General features: G+C 38.9%; 1 protein-coding gene across 4 annotated transcripts in view; it reads left to right on the forward strand.

Moving 5' to 3' along the window:
• The window catches only part of FSTL5 (follistatin like 5), a 1067859-nt gene that overhangs the window by 609129 nt on the left and 440116 nt on the right, over positions 1-18614 (forward strand). For all 4 annotated transcript variants that reach the window (XR_010091251.1, XM_063458208.1, XM_063458210.1 and 1 more), the window contains one exon: positions 1299-1433. Coding sequence is in view for 3 of the 4 variants with exons in the window: in XM_063458208.1 (XP_063314278.1) it covers positions 1299-1433 (135 nt within the window). In the remaining variant the exon portion in view is untranslated. The remainder of the gene's footprint in view (positions 1-1298; positions 1434-18614) is intronic.

Raw genomic sequence — 18614 nt, forward strand, 5'->3', positions numbered from 1 at the left:
TTTCAATTGTAAAAAATTACTTTACAAATTACTTTGCAAAATTAGGTGGGAAATCTGCAGGCCATTATTGCTGAAATAGGCTAGTCAATTTAAAAAGATACAAATTTTAAAAAAGATAAAGGGTTTATTCAACATTTTCAGAACATATAATAATGTTTTCATAATACTCCCTCTTAAAGGGACACTGTAGGCACCCAGACCACTTCAGCTGATTGAAGGAGTCTGGCTGCTGTGTCCCTTTTGCACTTAGTGCTGCAATGTTAAACATTGCAGTTCCAGAGCACCGCAGTGTTTAGATTGCAGCTCTAAGTCTGCCCTATGTGGCTGTCTAACAGACAGCCACTAGAGGGCTTTCGGAATCTAAATGGACTTTTGGTACATTATCTGACGCTGTACTGACAGACCTCCAGCGTCAAACTTTCCCCATAGGAAAGCATTAAATAATGCTTTCCAATTGGGAAGTCTAATGTGCACGCAGCCATTGCCACGCATACGCATTAGGTCTCCCCTGCCGGCTGGTGTCGGCGGGGGAGGAGCGGGGGCAGAGCCTGACCCAGCACTGAGAGGCATCAGTTAAGTAGCTGAAGGGGGGGAGCACAAGGGAGGGTAGCACTCAAATTAGCCTAGAGTGCCAGGAAAACGGGTTTGTTTTCCTGGCATTATAGGATCCCTTTAAATATATTTATTATGAGTGAATTAGTAAATTCACAGCATTTTAATTAGACCATGTGACACCAAGAGTTCTTAAGCATGAATAAGTACTTAATTGGACCGTCAGTAACTATATAATTACTATTAATAATATTTTTTTGAGATGCCGCTCAAGTTGCTTTGCCAGTCCTGCCTGTGCCTATACTCTTAGTATTACAGATATTTTCCACCACCTAGAATCATTTCATTGAGCATTATGTCCTTCCTGTATAGTGTTTACATAGATCAATTTTTGCTATGCTATCTTTAAAGGGTTATTCCAATCATAATACAGTGTTTCATTAAAACACTGTTAGGGTATTCCTTGCTCTTAATTTATTTATTTTTTAAATTAAATGCATGCTCAAGACATACATATGTTATGCACATATTCCATATTTACTAGTTAAGAAATATCTCTCTATGTGCAATGTTTCATACTGAACCAGGCATATACAGACTCATTGCACCATGAATACATCAAAACAATGAAGTGGTCATGGTGCTTGTGAAAACCTTTAACATGCTGCATAATTAAACATTTACCTATTTTCCTGTTATTATGTAATTTTAATGTATATTTTTACATTCCATTTATTTCTTTCCAGCAAATGGCACAGAGGTACACATTAGCAATGTACGCTATGAAGACACTGGGGCATATACATGCATTGCAAAAAATGCAGCTGGAGTTGATGAAGACATCTCTTCTCTTTTTGTGGAGGACTCAGCAAGGAAGACACGTATGTACATTAAATACAGTAACAGTCGTATAAATAACATGGTTTGAATGGAATCTTTTGTTTACATCACCAATTGACTTGCATTCACTGCAGTGGTCTGATTTGTAATATTAGCATTTAAAACAAGAATATTGTATGAAAGCCTTAAAAATAAGTCTAATTGTTATAATACATTGTTTAAAGTATGTGTTGCAAATGTAAAGAAAGATTTGTGAAAATAGAATGTTCCATGTCTTGTTAGTAATTTCTACTCATACAGTCACCAATTAATTGCATGTTTTCAATGCCCAATCCTCTCCTAACTACTTGCTAACAAAGTAAAAAAAATCAAACAAACATAAGAAAACAAATAATGTCATTGCTTGCCTTTCTTCCATCTCAGATTCCATCCTGCTTTTTGAAACTCGATCTCTCTAGAACTGAACTCCTTGTATTTTCTCCTACTAATACTGATCCTCCAACTTCACTCTCCCTACATGGTACCTACATCAGTCCATCCTAGCAAGCATGCTGTCTTGGCGTCATACTTGATTCTGGGCTCACATTTGAGCCTCACATCCAATCTGTTACCAAATCCTGTAGATTCCACCTTAAAACATAGCCCGCATCCACCCCTTTCTTACACAAGATGCTACTAAGGAGCTTGTCTATTCTCTTGGAGAGGGAGGGAGGCAGGAGAGAGGACCGGCGGAGCTCTAGCCAGCAGCTCCGCCGGTTCCTCTTGCGGGATTCTGAGCGTTGCCATGTTTACCCCCAAACACACACAGCACCCCAGACACACACAACCCCCAGACACACAGCACCCAAACACACACAGCTCCCAAACACACACAACCCAGACACACACAATCCATGCACACACAATCCATGCACACACAACCCTGACACACACAGCACCCAAACACACACAACCCCCAGACACACACAGCACCCCCAGACACACACAGCACCCAAACACACACAGCACCCCCAGACACACACAGCACCCAAACACACACAGCACCCAAACACACACAGCACCCAGACGCACACAGCACCCAGACACACACAGCACCCCCAGACGAACACAGCACCCCAGACACACACAGCACCCCAGGCACACACAGCACCCCCAGACACACAGCACCCCCAGACACACAGCGCACCCAGACAGACAGCGCACCCAGACACACAGAGCACCCACACACACACAGCACACCCAGACACACACAATGTACCCTCTGACACACACAGAGCACACTCAGACACACAGCACCCTCGCTCACACACACAGGACACTCCCACACACATATATATATATATATATATATATATATATATATATATATAATAGCCCTCAAAGAAAATTAGAAACCTAGAATGTGACGGCAGATAAAAACACCCTCACACACAGCACCCCTCTTACATACACACACACTGCGCCCCTCACACATACAATACATCCAAATATATATATATATATATATATATATATATATATACAAACACACACTACAGCACCCCTCACACTGCACCACTACACACATTACGCTCCAGATACATGCTTGATTCCTTACCCTATATGCACTCTTAATCCTCTATATACACACACACACACACACAATCTCATATACACACTCTGGGTCCTTTACACACTAGATCTCCTACAAACACACACACACACACACACACACTGAATTCCTTGTCAGCAAACACATACAACATTCTCTAAACACACCCTCTCTACATTTAAAATTATAAGTGCGGTGTAAGTGACAAAGTACTTATACCAATAGGTGGAGCGCTTTTAACACATATAGCTTACCACAAATGGTCAAAATTATCTTTCTTTCAATGATGTTATGCGGGGTACATATCGAGAGAAAATATATAAAGGGTACAATATAGTGCAGATGGTTTCAGGAAAATAACAACATATAACACAATAAGTGGTATCTTAAAAAATGGAACACTCACATTTAAAGGAGCCTGTATGTGAGAACACTGGCTCCGTATTATGGCTTGTGTGCTTATTTGGGGTAGCACGGCCCGTCTCCTTCCATGTGGGGTATTCCTCAAAAGGAAAGAATGGGAGAAGCAGACCAATGTGTAGAAGTAAAAAGTAATACATTTATTCTATTGTAAAACAAAATTAAATAAAAACAATATAGTAAAAAAGTCCTTAATAAAAAAGTCCTTTTGTAGTAGCCAAAACGCGTTTCACTCCTTGCTCTGGAGCTTCCTCAGTCAGCTGTGATGCTTGGTCCTCTAAATCTTCTTTTTAAATGTTTGTAGGGGTCCTCCCCATTAAGGGTTGCAGTCCATATTGTCCAATCACAGTGATGGTTACATTTTCCTATATAGTGTTTTGTGTGTGTGTTTCTTTAATAGGTGCTGGGTTTGGGCGCCCTTTTTTATTTATTTATTTATTTATTTTATTTAACCTTTTCAATTTCATTGGTGGACAGTGGTTGGCGGAAATAATCCGTGTGTATTCGGGCGATTGGCGGAAGTGACGTCACGGACCCACGTGATCGTCACTCCGTCATACCCCGGAAGTGTGCCGGCCTCTCCATGGCGCATGCGCTCCTCTATGGTCAGACGGAGGGGAGAGACAGTGTAAGATTCACTCCGGCATTCTCCACCCATAGAGGAGTGTCGGAGTGGTCTTTGGCTCCTCCCCCCAGTTCGCCGCGAGCATGCAAAGAGGAGAAAATAAAAGCTGGCCGGGAGAGGCTGGAGGATAGACCTTATATAGAAATACAAAGTGTATAATACACTTACTGTGATTTAAAGTGCAGTACAGTGAAAGTGCTTGTAACGGAGCTCCGTGTACTCCGACCGAGTACCCTCCGTTGATGGATGCTCCTAGCGCTCTCAGAGGACTCCAAGCACTGCAGACGACACCACGACCACCGCAGGCTCCACAACCGCCGTAGCTTAACTGGAGCCGCGCCGTCTTCCTTCCACCCTGGATCGGCGTCTGTCCACCAGGACCGTGTGGGGAAGACCTCTCCTCCAGGAGAGCGTAACAGGAACAAGCTCTTAAAAGAGCTAAGTGATTAAGTTCAGGGGAATATGCAGAGCATAGCAATCCCCAGTGTGATATAGCAGTTCCCTCCAATAACGAGACAAGGCTACGTATTGAGGGCCAGAAGAGGTCTGAGGTGCTGGGGCACCCAGCCTGGTTTTTATGACATGAGTACACATACAGGCCACACCCAGGGGGAGGCATAAAATAACCAATAGTATCACGGGTGCAACCCACACATCCCCTCCCCTTAGTGTGACACATAATCCCATTATACGTACAGTAAAAATACAGTTTCCACACATACTCTGTAACTTTAAAACCATACATCACATTCACATAAAAATACATATCCTCAATCAATCCATTCAGGGGAACAACATATTAAAAAATGGCATGAATCAGACCAGGGGTTCAAAGTTAGTAAAAGTATATTTTGTTCCCCCTGGCTGGCAGAAAAAACATCCCCACAATGCATCCTGGTTTCCTCCCTTCTGCCCTGGAGATAATTGGAGAAGTAATCCAATTATCCAGGACTAGAGGCAGACTCCATTAACCACATGGTTGCAAAACGACATAAAACACTTTAAAATACATAAAGTCACATTTTACACATAACACACAGACATTTCACATATCCCCAGATAGCTCAGGTCTGAGTGCACATTATTAGGTGAATGGCACTCAGACCAACCGAATACAGTTTAATCGCCAAAGAGCCAAAGTCTTTAATCACACGAATAGGCTCCATGGCATAGCTATCTGGGTTACCACAGCTCACACAGGGCAAGTACCAAATGACCCCACTGTATTTAAAGGGCCAGGAGCAGTATACACAAATCCATTATGCCCAAATGTACGTTTTCCAGGGCAATACAGTCCAGGGCCATAGTCGCAGGGGAGGAGGCAGGCAAGCAGGCTTCTCTAGGACAAAGTGGCGAAGGGCACTTCGTCACAGTGCTGTATAATAAAGTGCATCAATGTGAAATGATATTAATAAAATATCCTTTCTTAATTATGATGTGATGGTGACATCTTTATAGACATTTCTTAAAGTGATAATGATTTCACATAAAGTGCATCAGTGTGGAATAATATTAATAACTTTTCCTAGTAATGATGTGATGGTGACATCTTTATAAACATTTCTTAAAGTGAGAATGATTTCACATATTGAGTGGTATTCATGGATTATGAATCAATAGAAAGAATATTAATGATGGCATAGTGTTAAATACAAATGATCAAAGGAATACAGATAAATTGGAGATATAGTTAATAGTGGGATACAATTCAAATTTGACATAAAATAAAATAAAAACAAATATAAAAAAAAATATAATAAAAATTAAATATAATAAAAATGAAAAGGAGAGGGTGAGGGATCCTAAGGTATAATTTATATGAAGTGGCATAACTCAAAATCTATATTCAACCCCTGGGGTTTCAAGGTCCCGAGGTTGAATATCCACTTCATCTCACTCTGTCCTAGTGTTTTGAGAAAATCCCCTCCTCTCCAATTTCCTTTAACTCGCTGTATCCCTATAAACTTAAGAAGTGTAGGGTCGCTGTTGTGTGTGATAGAGAAATGATGGGATACACTATGTCCCTCAAATTTGTTCTTGATATTCCTGGTGTGCTCCTCTATCCTAATGTGTAGTTTACGTTTAGTGCGGCCCACATACTTGAGGCCACATGGGCATTCCAGCAAGTATACTATATTGTTGGAATGACAGGTAATGAGGTCTTTAATTGGAAATTCCTCTTTGTTATTAAAATTCTTGAATTTTGTAACGTGTCTTTTTTTGTTATTCGTATTTCTGCATGCTAAGCATGTGCCACATCCATAGAAGCCTTTTTCTTTGTCCAGAAAAGTGATGGGTTTGGATTTTTTGAAGTGTTTTTTTACCAGGAGTCTATTTAGACTGGCCGCTCCCCTAAATATCACTCTGTGTTTAGGTGGTAAAATATGGTAAAAACACCCTCACACACAGCACCCCTCTTACATACACACGCACTGCGCCCCTCACACATACAATACATCCAAATATATATATATATATATATATATATATACACACAAACACACACTACAGCACCCCTCACACTGCACCACTACACACATTACGCTCCAGATACACGCTTAATTCCTTACACTATATGCAATCTTAATCCTCTATATACACACACACACACAATCTCCTATACACACTCTGGGTCCTTTACACACTAGATCTCCGACAAACACACACACACACACTGCATTCCTTGTCTGCAAACACATACAACATTCTCTAAACACACCCTCTCTACAACCCCTCTCTACAACCCCTACACACACTACGTCACCTATACACACACACACACACACACTACAGCCCATATACACACACTCGCTACATCCCCTATAACACTATGCCCCCTATACACATACACTCTACAGCCCATAGTCACACATATTACACCACAAACACAAATGAAATTGACCTATTTACACAATACCCAACCACACTCTACACACACAAAATCCCTCAAGCAGGCTCCAAACACATGCACCATACACTTTCCTGGCCCTTTTGTCCTCTGGTATCCCACTTGTGGAGACACTAGAGACAATTTAAAAGCAAACACAGCGCAAGCATGTTATTAAATTTGCTTGCGCTGTGCAGAACAAATTCAGGGCCTTTTTCTAATGCCAGAGCTCCTCAGCGCGGCTCTGCGCATTGAACCAACATGCTCACTTTGAGGGGGGGCGTGCTTGTAATTAGTGATGACAAAACAACCCTCTCTGGCCCCGCCCTCTTCTTCAGGGGCCGCTCTGATTGAAAAGCACGGGCCTCATTTTTTTCCCAGTCCGGCCCTGCCCACTACAGTCTGTAATGAATGCTGCAGCTAGACTGATTTTCCTCTCCTGTTGCTCCTCTCACACCTCTCCCCACTGTCAGTCCTTACCTTGGCTTCCTGTATCCTATAGGAGTCAATTCAAGGCACTAATCCACACCTATAAAGCACTGACCAATTCTAGCCCCTCCTATATCTCTTTACTAATCCACAGGTGTGCCCCTTCTCGGTCTTTCCGCTCTGCCCATGACCTTCTCCTGTCCACTACTCGCACCCGTGCGGCCAACTCATGCTTGCAGGACTTCTTGCGGGTGGCACCTTTCCTTTGGAATAGACTGCCAATGACCATCAGCTCTCCCCTAGTCTTCAATCATTTAAAAAGTGCCTCAAAACCCATCTCTTTAGGAAAGCTTATGGCCTCCCAGAGCAACCTCTACCTCACATACCTGTCCCTTGCTCTCTCCTAAAAGGCAGCACTCTATTCTCTCCTCCAGCTCTGCTTAACTCCACCTTGTTTGATTGCTACCTCCTGTCCTGTTGTGTTTTATGCCCCACCACTATAGACTGTAAGCTCGTTTGAGCAGAGCCCTCTTCAACCTATTGTTCCTGTAAGTTTTTGTAATTGTCTCATTAATTGTTAAATCTCCCCCTTTGATAATATTGCAAAGCGCTCTGGAATATGCTGGCGCTATATAAATACCAATAATAATAATAATAAATGCAATGTGTAGTACAAGAAAAAAAAAAAGGATTAATTAACGGAGACCTGAAAATTAACACATTTAGAATTCTGAATTTTAGCACTTAAATATTTAGACTACTAAGTTGTACATTATTAAATTACGATTTAATAAAAGAAAAGTATTAGTTTTGAGGTCTGTATTAACAGATTTTTTTTTAAGTATAATTTCCCTTTAATTTAAAATACATCTATTATTGGTAAACTATGAGTTCTATTAATTATGTGTACATAGTATACAAATTGTTTATTGTTTTATTACAATTCTAGACATATAGTCTTTACTCAACAATTCCTTTTATAGAAACATATAACTATAAATATGTATGCTGCATCATGTCACATTAGCTAAATGCTTACAAGGGCTTCGGCGATCAATAACTGTTTATTTGTGAATTTAGATGACATAATTACAATAATAACAAAATCATCATTTTCATTTTACATTGAAATAAAAATTAAGCAATTTTATTTATGAATAACTTCATACACTTTAATGTGCTTTATGTTAGCTGAAAGAATAAATCTGTCTTTTTGCCACTTAACAACACCTTCTTGGTTAATTTCCAAATATAATAAACATGGGCACTTAATTGTATGTATTTGCTTTTAGTTTATATGTAAACAGAATTATTTTCTCATTATAGCTGGCTTAGACACTAATATATGCAAAGCAAAACTTTGAAATATACATCAGCTATTTAAATTGCTTTTTCAAACTTACAGCAGAAAAATCAGCAATAAATAATATAAATTCTTATGCAAACCCACACATGTACACAGTAAATATTATGTAGTAAATTAACTATTAATGGTGTGATTTTCAATCTCTGTAATGGTATATACATTTATAATTTAAAGCATGTGTCTCTGTTCTATTCCCCAATAAATTCTACAATAGTCTTATATGTTTATGTATATCTTCCTAAATATCTTTTTTCAGTTTGTACATTTCTGAATATTTATATTTTATAAATTTGTATAGTATAATATGTATTCCAGTTTTCCCAAGATCAATGGTAATTGCTCTTACAGAAACGATATTGAGGAAACAGGAAAATTATTATGTCTCACTAGTACCCGTCTGGACTTACTGAGGTATAGTCTCTTGGCAGAGTAAGGGTTTACTCTACTTACTTTTCAGTAAAGTTTCCCATATAATTCAATGGGGGATTTTTATTCCCTAAGCAGAGTAAATTCAGTCCTTTATTGGAAAAGGGTCTGAATTCATGTCAGCAGCTGCTGCCTAGGAATGGAATAACCACAAATGTGAAGCTGATGTTGCCTTAAGATAAGAGCTAAACCTGAAAAATCATGAAATCATGCTAATTAACATATTCATAACGGCGAGGGTGTATTTGGGAAACAAAACCATCTCATATTCCTGCAAATATTTACAAATTATTTAATTTTCAGTCTTATGTTTTATTATGATTAATCAATTCAATGGCATTGTTAATCACATTAATGGACCATTCAACAACATTTTCTCTCATAATAATTGTATGCTACGGCTATATTTAAAAATATAAAAACTTGTAATACAGCATTAATAGACAATATTTCTAAAATACCCACATAACTTTCTTACACAATGGTCAGCAGAACTCGAAACTGCCCCCTGTAGCTGGGAGTCGCTGACATCTCTAAATGCCTTAAAAGGCATCACAAAATGCTACTTACACATTGAGGCTCACAAAAAGTTAATTAACCAGTGGTATTTGACACCAAACTAACTCCATAAAATGTACCCACTAGTGCTAGCATCTTTTTGGAGATGTGGCATCAAAAAGGGAACCATGACCCAATTATGGTGGGAATGCACAATTATTCAACTACTATGGATAGGTGATAATTCCAGCATTAAACATCATGGGTGTGACAAAATCACCATCCATATACGTGTAGCAGCCATATCCATTGTGACTGCAAGAAATTTAATAGCATAATATTGGATACAAGATTTATGCCCCATTATGTCACAACAGAGAAACAGAATTAACCAATACTACCAATATAAAAAACTATTGTCTGACCAGCAAATAGTCTGTAATGAAAATTGGTTACCATGCGTAACCTATCTTCAAAATTAATTTAAAAAAACAAAACAAAAAAAAACACCTCACAAACCAAGGAAGCACACAATGATCTCCTTGGACATTAGAACATGATACAAGCCACCATGCCCAGAGAGAAGAGAGGCTGAGTGGGAAGGGAGAATTATCTTTTCTCTTTGCTCCTCCACTGAGGAGACCATCAGTGACAGACAAGGTCAGTCAACGAAACATAGACACTTTATAACACACTAGAAATATCCACTGTGAGTGCTCTATATTTTTCTGTTGAACAATTTCTGCCACCCAATAGCATTATTATATGGATGTGATGTACTATGCACGTCATTGTCATACCTTCCCTTTTCTGTTTCCCTACTTCAGCTTATATGCAATGTGCACAAATATGAAATGTGATATGTTTTGTCTTCATAAACAAAAAACAATACATTTCAAAAATATATATATAAGTTTAAAAAAACATACAAACAAATTATACAATATGTCATAACCCATAGTTAACTTTTAATACATTATTAGGATGTGCTGAAATCTCAGATGTGACAGTTCCTATTTCAAATGTTGTGAATCTTTATCCCGACTTATATCTTATTTGTATTCCAATCCTTGTCCCAACAGACACCTTCTTCCAGAATCCATACCTGTTATTTGTATTCATAGTTTCATACTCCTAGATTGGAGCATGACCACTTAATGCTCTTTATGATCTAACCATAAAATATTTCATAATCATGGCTTTGAAACTACAGTTCCTATGTTACTGTTACTCCTGGTTTGCATGTCAACGAGTGACCTTGGCGCGATTCTACAGATTTTCTTATTCTTGGCTTGCAGTTTTTTGCACTCATTATAATTATAGCCCTAAACTTGTATGTGTCTGTGACTATTTTAATTCTCTTCTTTATATTTTCTTGTTGTTTGAATCAAGTCCAATCTTCCTGCAAACATCTCCAGGGCTAAATTTGATATTACAGCTGTTTGCAATATAATAGCCTGCCTGTCTTGTCTCATAATTTGGACTTCTTTTAATCCAATACTGCTATCACCAGTACATTCCACAGAGAGCAATAAAATATTAAAAAGAGAAATTGAAATGATGGACTACAAGGTAGTTTTTATTTTCCTTAAGCAATATATCACAAAGTGCAAACAACATTAAAAAAAAAAGTGGAATAACGTTGGATGTTATAATACATGACCCTATTCTGTGAACTCATACATGCTTAAGCCTAAAGTGATCTTGAGAAATCAACTAGGAAAATAAATATTTTCTATGACATGTTATCAAGGAGCATGCCAGAAACACAGATACATGATGAAAGTAAATAGCAGAATTATCAAACTACTGTAATCCCTTAGAGATTAAAGATTTAAGTTGTGAAGCATTAAATATACATGCTATCTAACAAGGAAAAGTTACCACCTAGTCAGAAGAGAAATAAATTATAAAATATTATAAAATAGCAGATTGACACTGAGGAGACTGACTCTTGTTGAAGTTGACTATACTTCTCCTATCTTCATGATTCCTAAGGATAAATATGCCTTTTAAATAGTTATTTAAAATAAGTTGTTTGCAATATATATATAGATATATATTTCTATTCAACAACACTTTTATGTTGTATAATTTATGATTGCGTGATTCATTATGTAAGATAAGATGACAAAAAAGCCATTTAAAGTATTCTCCAGGCTGAAGCTGACCTTTATTCATCGTTTTATACATTTTTTTTAAGGATAATGCATTAAAATGTATGCAAGAACATAAAAAAAGAATAAAAATCAGAAAAGCTAAAAAAATTTCATGTTTAAAGTTCATGTATTTGCTGCAAATCCCTAGGCCTTGCTGCTTTTGCAGTGAGCTCTTAGCAAAAACGGGATGTCACTGTATTTAATTGGATAGCACCTTCATCTTCGGGGATAGTGACCCCTATCACTGTTTAGTACAGCTTTATTTATATTATAATAATGATCTGCTTATAGAGTGGTACTGTGTTGTTTGTTTCTGCTTTTAAAATCAATATTAATCATATATTGATTCATTTAGATGGCTTCTGATAATACAAAGAGAATAGAATACCCAAAGGGCAATTTACCGTATTTATCGGCGTATAACACGCACTTTTTTCCCCTGAAAAATCGTGGGTGCGTGTTATACGCCGATATCCCATAATTACTTACCTGTCCTGAAGCGTGGGCCGGCTTCACAGCGCGCACCGCGGTACAGGAACTTTAATTTAAGGTTCCGGTTTCCGGCGGGACTGAAAGGAAGTGTGCACAATAGTGTGCACACTTCCTTTCAGTCCCGCCGGAAACCGGAACCTTAAATTAAAGTTCCTGTTCCGCGGTGCACGGTGTGAAGCCGGCCCACGCTTCAGGACAGGTAAGTAATTATGGGAGGGGAGGAAAGTACACTATGGGAGGGGAGGGGAGGGGAGGGGGAGGAAAGTACACTATGGGAGGGGAGGGGGAGGAAAGTACACTATGGGAGGGGAGGGGGAGGAAAGTACACTATGGGAGGGGAGGGGGAGGAAAGTACACTATGGGAGGGGAGGGGGAGGAAAGTACACTATGGGAGGGGAGGGGAGGGGGAGGAAAGTACACTATGGGAGGGGAGGGGGAGGAAAGTACACTATGGGAGGGGAGGGGAGGGGGAGGAAAGTACACTATGGGAGGGGAGGGGGAGGAAAGTACACTATGGGAGGGGAGGGGGAGGAAAGTACACTATGGGAGGGGAGGAGGGGAAGTACACTATGGGAGGGGAGGAGGAGGAAAGTACACAATGGGAGGGGAGGGGGAGGAAAGTACACTATGGGAGGGGAGGGGGGAGAATACTATGGGAGGGGAGAGGGGAGAATACTATGGGAGGGGAGGGGGGGAGAATACGAGGGGAGGGGGGGGAGAATACTATGGGAGGGGAGGGGGGAGAATACTATATACTATGGGAGGGGAGGGGGGGAGAATACTATGGGAGGGGAGGGGGGGAGAATACTATGGGAGGGGAGGGGGGGAGAATACTATGGGAGGGGAGGGGGGGAGAATACTATGGGAGGGGAGGGGGGGAGAATACTATGGGAGGGGAGGGGGGGAGAATACTATGGGAGGGGAGGGGGGGAGAATACTATGGGAGGGGAGGGGGGAGAATACTATGGGAGGAGGGGGGGAATACTATGGGAGGAGGGGGGAATACTATGGAAAGGGGGGAGAATACTATGGAAAGGGGGGACACTATGGGATGAGGGGGGAATACTATGGGATGAGGGGGGGGAATACTATGGGATGAGGGGGGAAATTTCCTGGAATTTCTTTCTAAAAATGAGGTGCGTGTTATACGCCTGTGCGTGTTATACGCCGATAAATACGGTATTTGTCACAAATGAAATTGTTCTACACTAGGTCAACATTGTGAACAGACAACCTGATTAAATGCACAATTAGTGGATAGAGGTTATAGTGTGAAGGACATTAGTATACCAATAAAGATTGTTCAATATATTTCTTAGAAACAAGTATTGAATGCCAAAAACCCAGTGTTATTTGACCTTGGAGATTATGTATCCTTTTTTTGTGATCACCAGTTCTTCTACTATATATTTTATTGCTCCGTATAGTAAACAATATTTTAAAATTCGAGCCATTGCTAAATATTGTTTATTAATTTTGAACGCACTTGCACAGTTAGCACATATTGTTGAGAATTACTGCAGATTTTGAGCTCATCAAAACTCCACTTTTAGCAATTGTCTTTCCCCCTTACCTCTTTTAGATCATAAAACAGTGTTTTATTTAGGGCATTTTTAAATGTGACTATAGGCATAGTATTTCATACAGTCACATTTTGATCTCCAAAAATGCAGTTTAGTCTTTTAATTACAATTAGATTAATTATAACTCTGATTTTGTGATTTAAATATGTATGGTTTTTAGAATGCAATAAATTAGCAAGATTCAACATCATTTAAAGAATAGGGTCAGGGGACATATTTACTCAAGTTTTGATAATGATTCCAAGTAAATTGATGTGTGTAACTTGATCCTAGGTGATATCCTGTGGATTTGTGAATGATTTTTACTTCCAAATTGGGGAAGGAACACGATTATTTAGACTGGAATTAAGATTAAGATTATTACTTTGCAAAGGTATACATATGAGGTATTATTGTATTTAAAAGATTTTGCTAAATATAGTTAATATAATTGTATTACACACATGAGACACATGACATTTTTAAAAAACATAACAATTACAATGTTTATTTAAAAAATAAAAAATAAAAATGAATACCATAAATGTTTTTGTTTTTTTTCAAAAATGGTGAAAGAAAGGGCACCTCAAAAAACATCAAAATATATCATGTGATGGTCCCCATGGTGTCCAATTCTGAAGTCTTATGGTTTTATTGAGTAATTTAAATATGTGAGCAACTAAAATTCCCCAAAATACATCACAGACCCATCGTCAATTTGCCATTTATATTTAAAAACTGCAATTGGCATGTTATAAATTCAGCTCCATAAAACATGACAATAGTATAGGAAGGGTGTCATTTTGTACTCAGGAGCTATAGATGATCACAATGTTGTGATTTTTTTTTATGACTGTAGCACATATCAAGGTTACAAAGTAAACTGGTAAATTACAATGTGCATGTAAAAACAATTGAAACTAAAATAATACTATATTTTTTTTAAGTAATTGGTGCTTAAATGATTCAAAATATACCTTATAACATACTGTGTGGTGTCTACTTTAACAAATGGTGCAATTTGAACTGTCAAATTGCTACAATGACCCAATATGTAGAATAGGCGCATCAAATTAATTAATACAAATTCTTATACATATACTTTGGGGGTATTAATTTGTTTAGAAGAGTTTCTTGAGCATAATTTGGGGGGTTTGATCACAGTGTCACATATCAGATTTGAAAAATGCCCAGTTAAATTGTTATCAGTATGTAAAAACTAAAATAAATATCACAAACTTTGACATAAACTGGTAATACAATGGCAGCACATTAAGGCTAATTTTTTTTGTGATTGCGACCTTTTTTATTTTAATTAGTGGAGTTGGATATTATGGATTTTTTTTCTGGGATGAAGAATAGAAGACTTGGAAGACTTGTTTTTTAAAGGTTTTAGATTTACTGGCCCACTCCCCATTATTATTAGGGTGTGGGTGGGTAGGTAGGAGAAACTTTAGTTTATTTTAAGTTGTAGCTAAAGGATTGGGGGCACTTCGTCACCTTGGAAGCATGCTTTATTTTTTTTGCGCCACTGAGAGTTATTTATCTATTTGTCCACTGGCTGCTTGCAATGCCGGCAAACAAGTAGTTCTTCAAATGATCAATTTACTTGCAAAAAAAAGCAAGCTTTTTCTTCAGTTGCGATGCAGTCATTGATAAATATTAGATTTCTGAGCATTATATTTGTTTGGATGATTTTGTGAATACATCCGAATGCATTTACAGATGCAGTCAGACTAACCAAATTCTGACTGCATTTGGCTTTAGTAAATTTCTAAATTGCCAGTGTGGTCAGGTTCAGTCATTTTTAACAAATTTTGCCCAGTCTGACAACATCTGATGTTTAGTGAATAACCTTGATAGTTAGCAATCCAGCATGACATGCGTTTATTTAGTCATTCTAGAAATTATTCACTTGAAAAATTGTGCTCAGACATACTTAACTGGAGAAATGAAAGGAAGAAGCGATATCATGTACATAAGCCTTTTACAGATTGCCATTTAAGTAAATTAAGGCCAAGATTTGAGTTGTCAAGTTTAATTTATTAAAACCATAGATAATCCTCCCTCAAAATGACACACTCTGCTCATCTTTGTAAAGGGATTTTAGGTAGCCTACTTTTGGGACTTGTTTTGTTTTATAGTGTTTTTGTTACTTTTTAAAGAATGCAAAGTATAGGTCTACAGAGATAATGGGCCCCTAATATTACAAGATTAAGTTCCTATTTATGTAATGTTTAGTGTCACTCAATCCAGGGATAAAAGCTATTCTCATGGCTTGACAAGATAGTATTAAATGAAACAGTCTGAATGAGTCATAACAACATACTCTCTTCTTTGAAATGCATTGTTTTGTAATTATCAATATTATTCACATGATATTTCATATTGGAAGTCCTGCCTTATTGATGACTGCTTAGCAACAAGTCCATTTGGATCTGTTTAGAGAATGGTTTAGGAGGTTATATTAGATAGCACCTGGTTTAATGTAAGAAATAACACCTTCAACTGTTCCTTGCTCTATTAAGGAGAAAGCTCATGTGCAGCACCTGAGTGATTCATTCTTTACTGCTCAGAGATAAATCTGGATCATGGTTGAGATATAGATGAAAGATTAATGCTTGTTATTCAGTCGATATTCTAGACAAGTACTGTGCAGATAGATATTCATGAACAAAATAAAATGTTATATGTATCAAAGAAATAGCAGAATATAATTATTTTCCGAAGAGGATTTTTGGATGTTTTTCCTGAAAGCAATAGGTGTCATTTAGACACTTTTTAAACTTTGGAGTACTAAGAGTTAAGTTTTATTGTATATTCAAATTTTGTTTCACTCTTTAGGGCCAACATGCCAGTTATTACGTTCCGCTCACTCCTGCTTATTATTTTTGCCTGGAGAAAGTAATAGTTAGCAAACAAATAAAGGCAAATATAAAAATAAAAAAAACTGAATAATTAGAAATATAAATATTTCTTACAGATTATCATCATTATTAGATAGAAATGCATCAGGTTAGCAGAGAGATACAGAGAGGGAAAGAGGGATAATAGAATGTTGAATGGTGGAGCACAAAATCAAGTCACAAGATAGTACTGAGTACAGAAGACAGTTAAAGTAGCCTGCCCTTCTGTGGGTCCCCGCTCAGATCTCAAGCTGGGTTTAGCTCATCTTGTGCCATTACAATACTAACCAAGCCATTTGCATATCAGGCTGGTCTCACCAAAAACAGCAGTCCAGACCCGAAATGCAGGCCGGCTCTCTCTACACAAGAGATACAGGAACCCTAGATCATCATTTTAGCCTTGTTAGGCCTCATTAGTGAGGTATTGCCAATACCTCTCTAGGCAGCATGAGCAAATGGTCCACTTCTAGATTATCATTTAAGTTTGAGTGCAAAAAAAGTGCTCAAACTTGTAGTCCAAATGTGGACCATGTGCTCATTGTGCCTAGAGGATATCAGCTACACCTCGCTCATGAGGCTCAAAGAAGGCCAAAATTATCATCTGTGGTTGCTGTATCTCTCATGCAGAGATAACTTATATGGACTGCCCTTATGGGTGGGATTAGTCTGATATGCCTTGGAACTGGTTCTCTCTGTAATGGCACAAGTTAACAAAAACTATTTTGAGACCAGAGAGGGGATTTACCAAAAGAAATTTACTGAGTTCCTCTAAGCTTTTGTCTATTCACAGAGTACTCATATTTTCTGTTTTTGTTGCAAAGTATTAACTTTGCTCTCTCCATGTTCAGAAGGGCAATCCAGATGTGGATCCTGTACTCACTGTTCTTATAGGGGTATCAGCTACAACTCGCTGATGAAGATCAAAGAAGCCTGCTTTATCTCTTGTGCAGAAAGAGCTTGCCTGCATTATGGATCAGGACTGCCCTTATGGGTTGGATTAGTCTGATCTGCCTTGGAACTAGTTCTCTCTGTAATGGCACAAGTGAGCAAAAATTATTTTGAGACCTGAGTGAAGAAACCTTCTATATGTTTTGATGCTTACAGTACATGGTGTAATACTAAAATATACATTAATACTGCTCAAAGCCTCAGACTGGGGGCAGGGCCTGGCTGCCGAGCAAAGTGGCCCCATACAGTTGGAGCTCCGTGCAACATCTTGTTTTAAGCCTGCCTTGTAGACTTTCCATCCACACTTTCTAAGCTTGGAATACCCTACTACTCGTGGGAGCAGCATTGCTTTATAACATGCTGGTCTACTTGCGGTGGAAGCTCTGGCAGCACGCCTGCAGCCTTCCTGGCGGTCGAGACACTGAGAAGTGGCCGATCTCACACTCTCTGACCTACCTGGAGCTATGCCTTCGGCGGGTGGACATACCATTTCCCCGTCCCCCTGCCGCTCCCAAAACATCGGACTCACCTGGGTCGCCTGCCTATGGTGGTTCACGCTCACCACAGCAGTAAGAGAACTTCCAAGATGGTGGACGACCAGGCACGCAAGCAGACACTACTAAACAGCTCCAGGGGGCTCTTCTTAACCTAGTGGACTGATTCTTGCTGTGACTTGATGAAGCTTTCTCACGGTTCTGGGCAGAACTAGAGACTCGCATGGCAACTACCTCAAGACAATCCGAAGAGGAAGATGGGAAGTGTGAGCACCAGGGAGAGAGTGAGCCTCCTTCGGGTACAGCCTCTCAAGCTACTCATGCCACCATTAATGTAAGCTCACCTGGGCCGAAAGCCAAAAGGCACCTGGTCCCTGTGCATTGTCCGCACAGACAGAAGGCAACCCGCAGCTGGCGGC

This window comes from Pelobates fuscus, chromosome 6 (assembly GCF_036172605.1).
Source record: "Pelobates fuscus isolate aPelFus1 chromosome 6, aPelFus1.pri, whole genome shotgun sequence".
In the NCBI taxonomy this organism is placed as follows: Eukaryota; Metazoa; Chordata; class Amphibia; order Anura; family Pelobatidae; genus Pelobates; species Pelobates fuscus.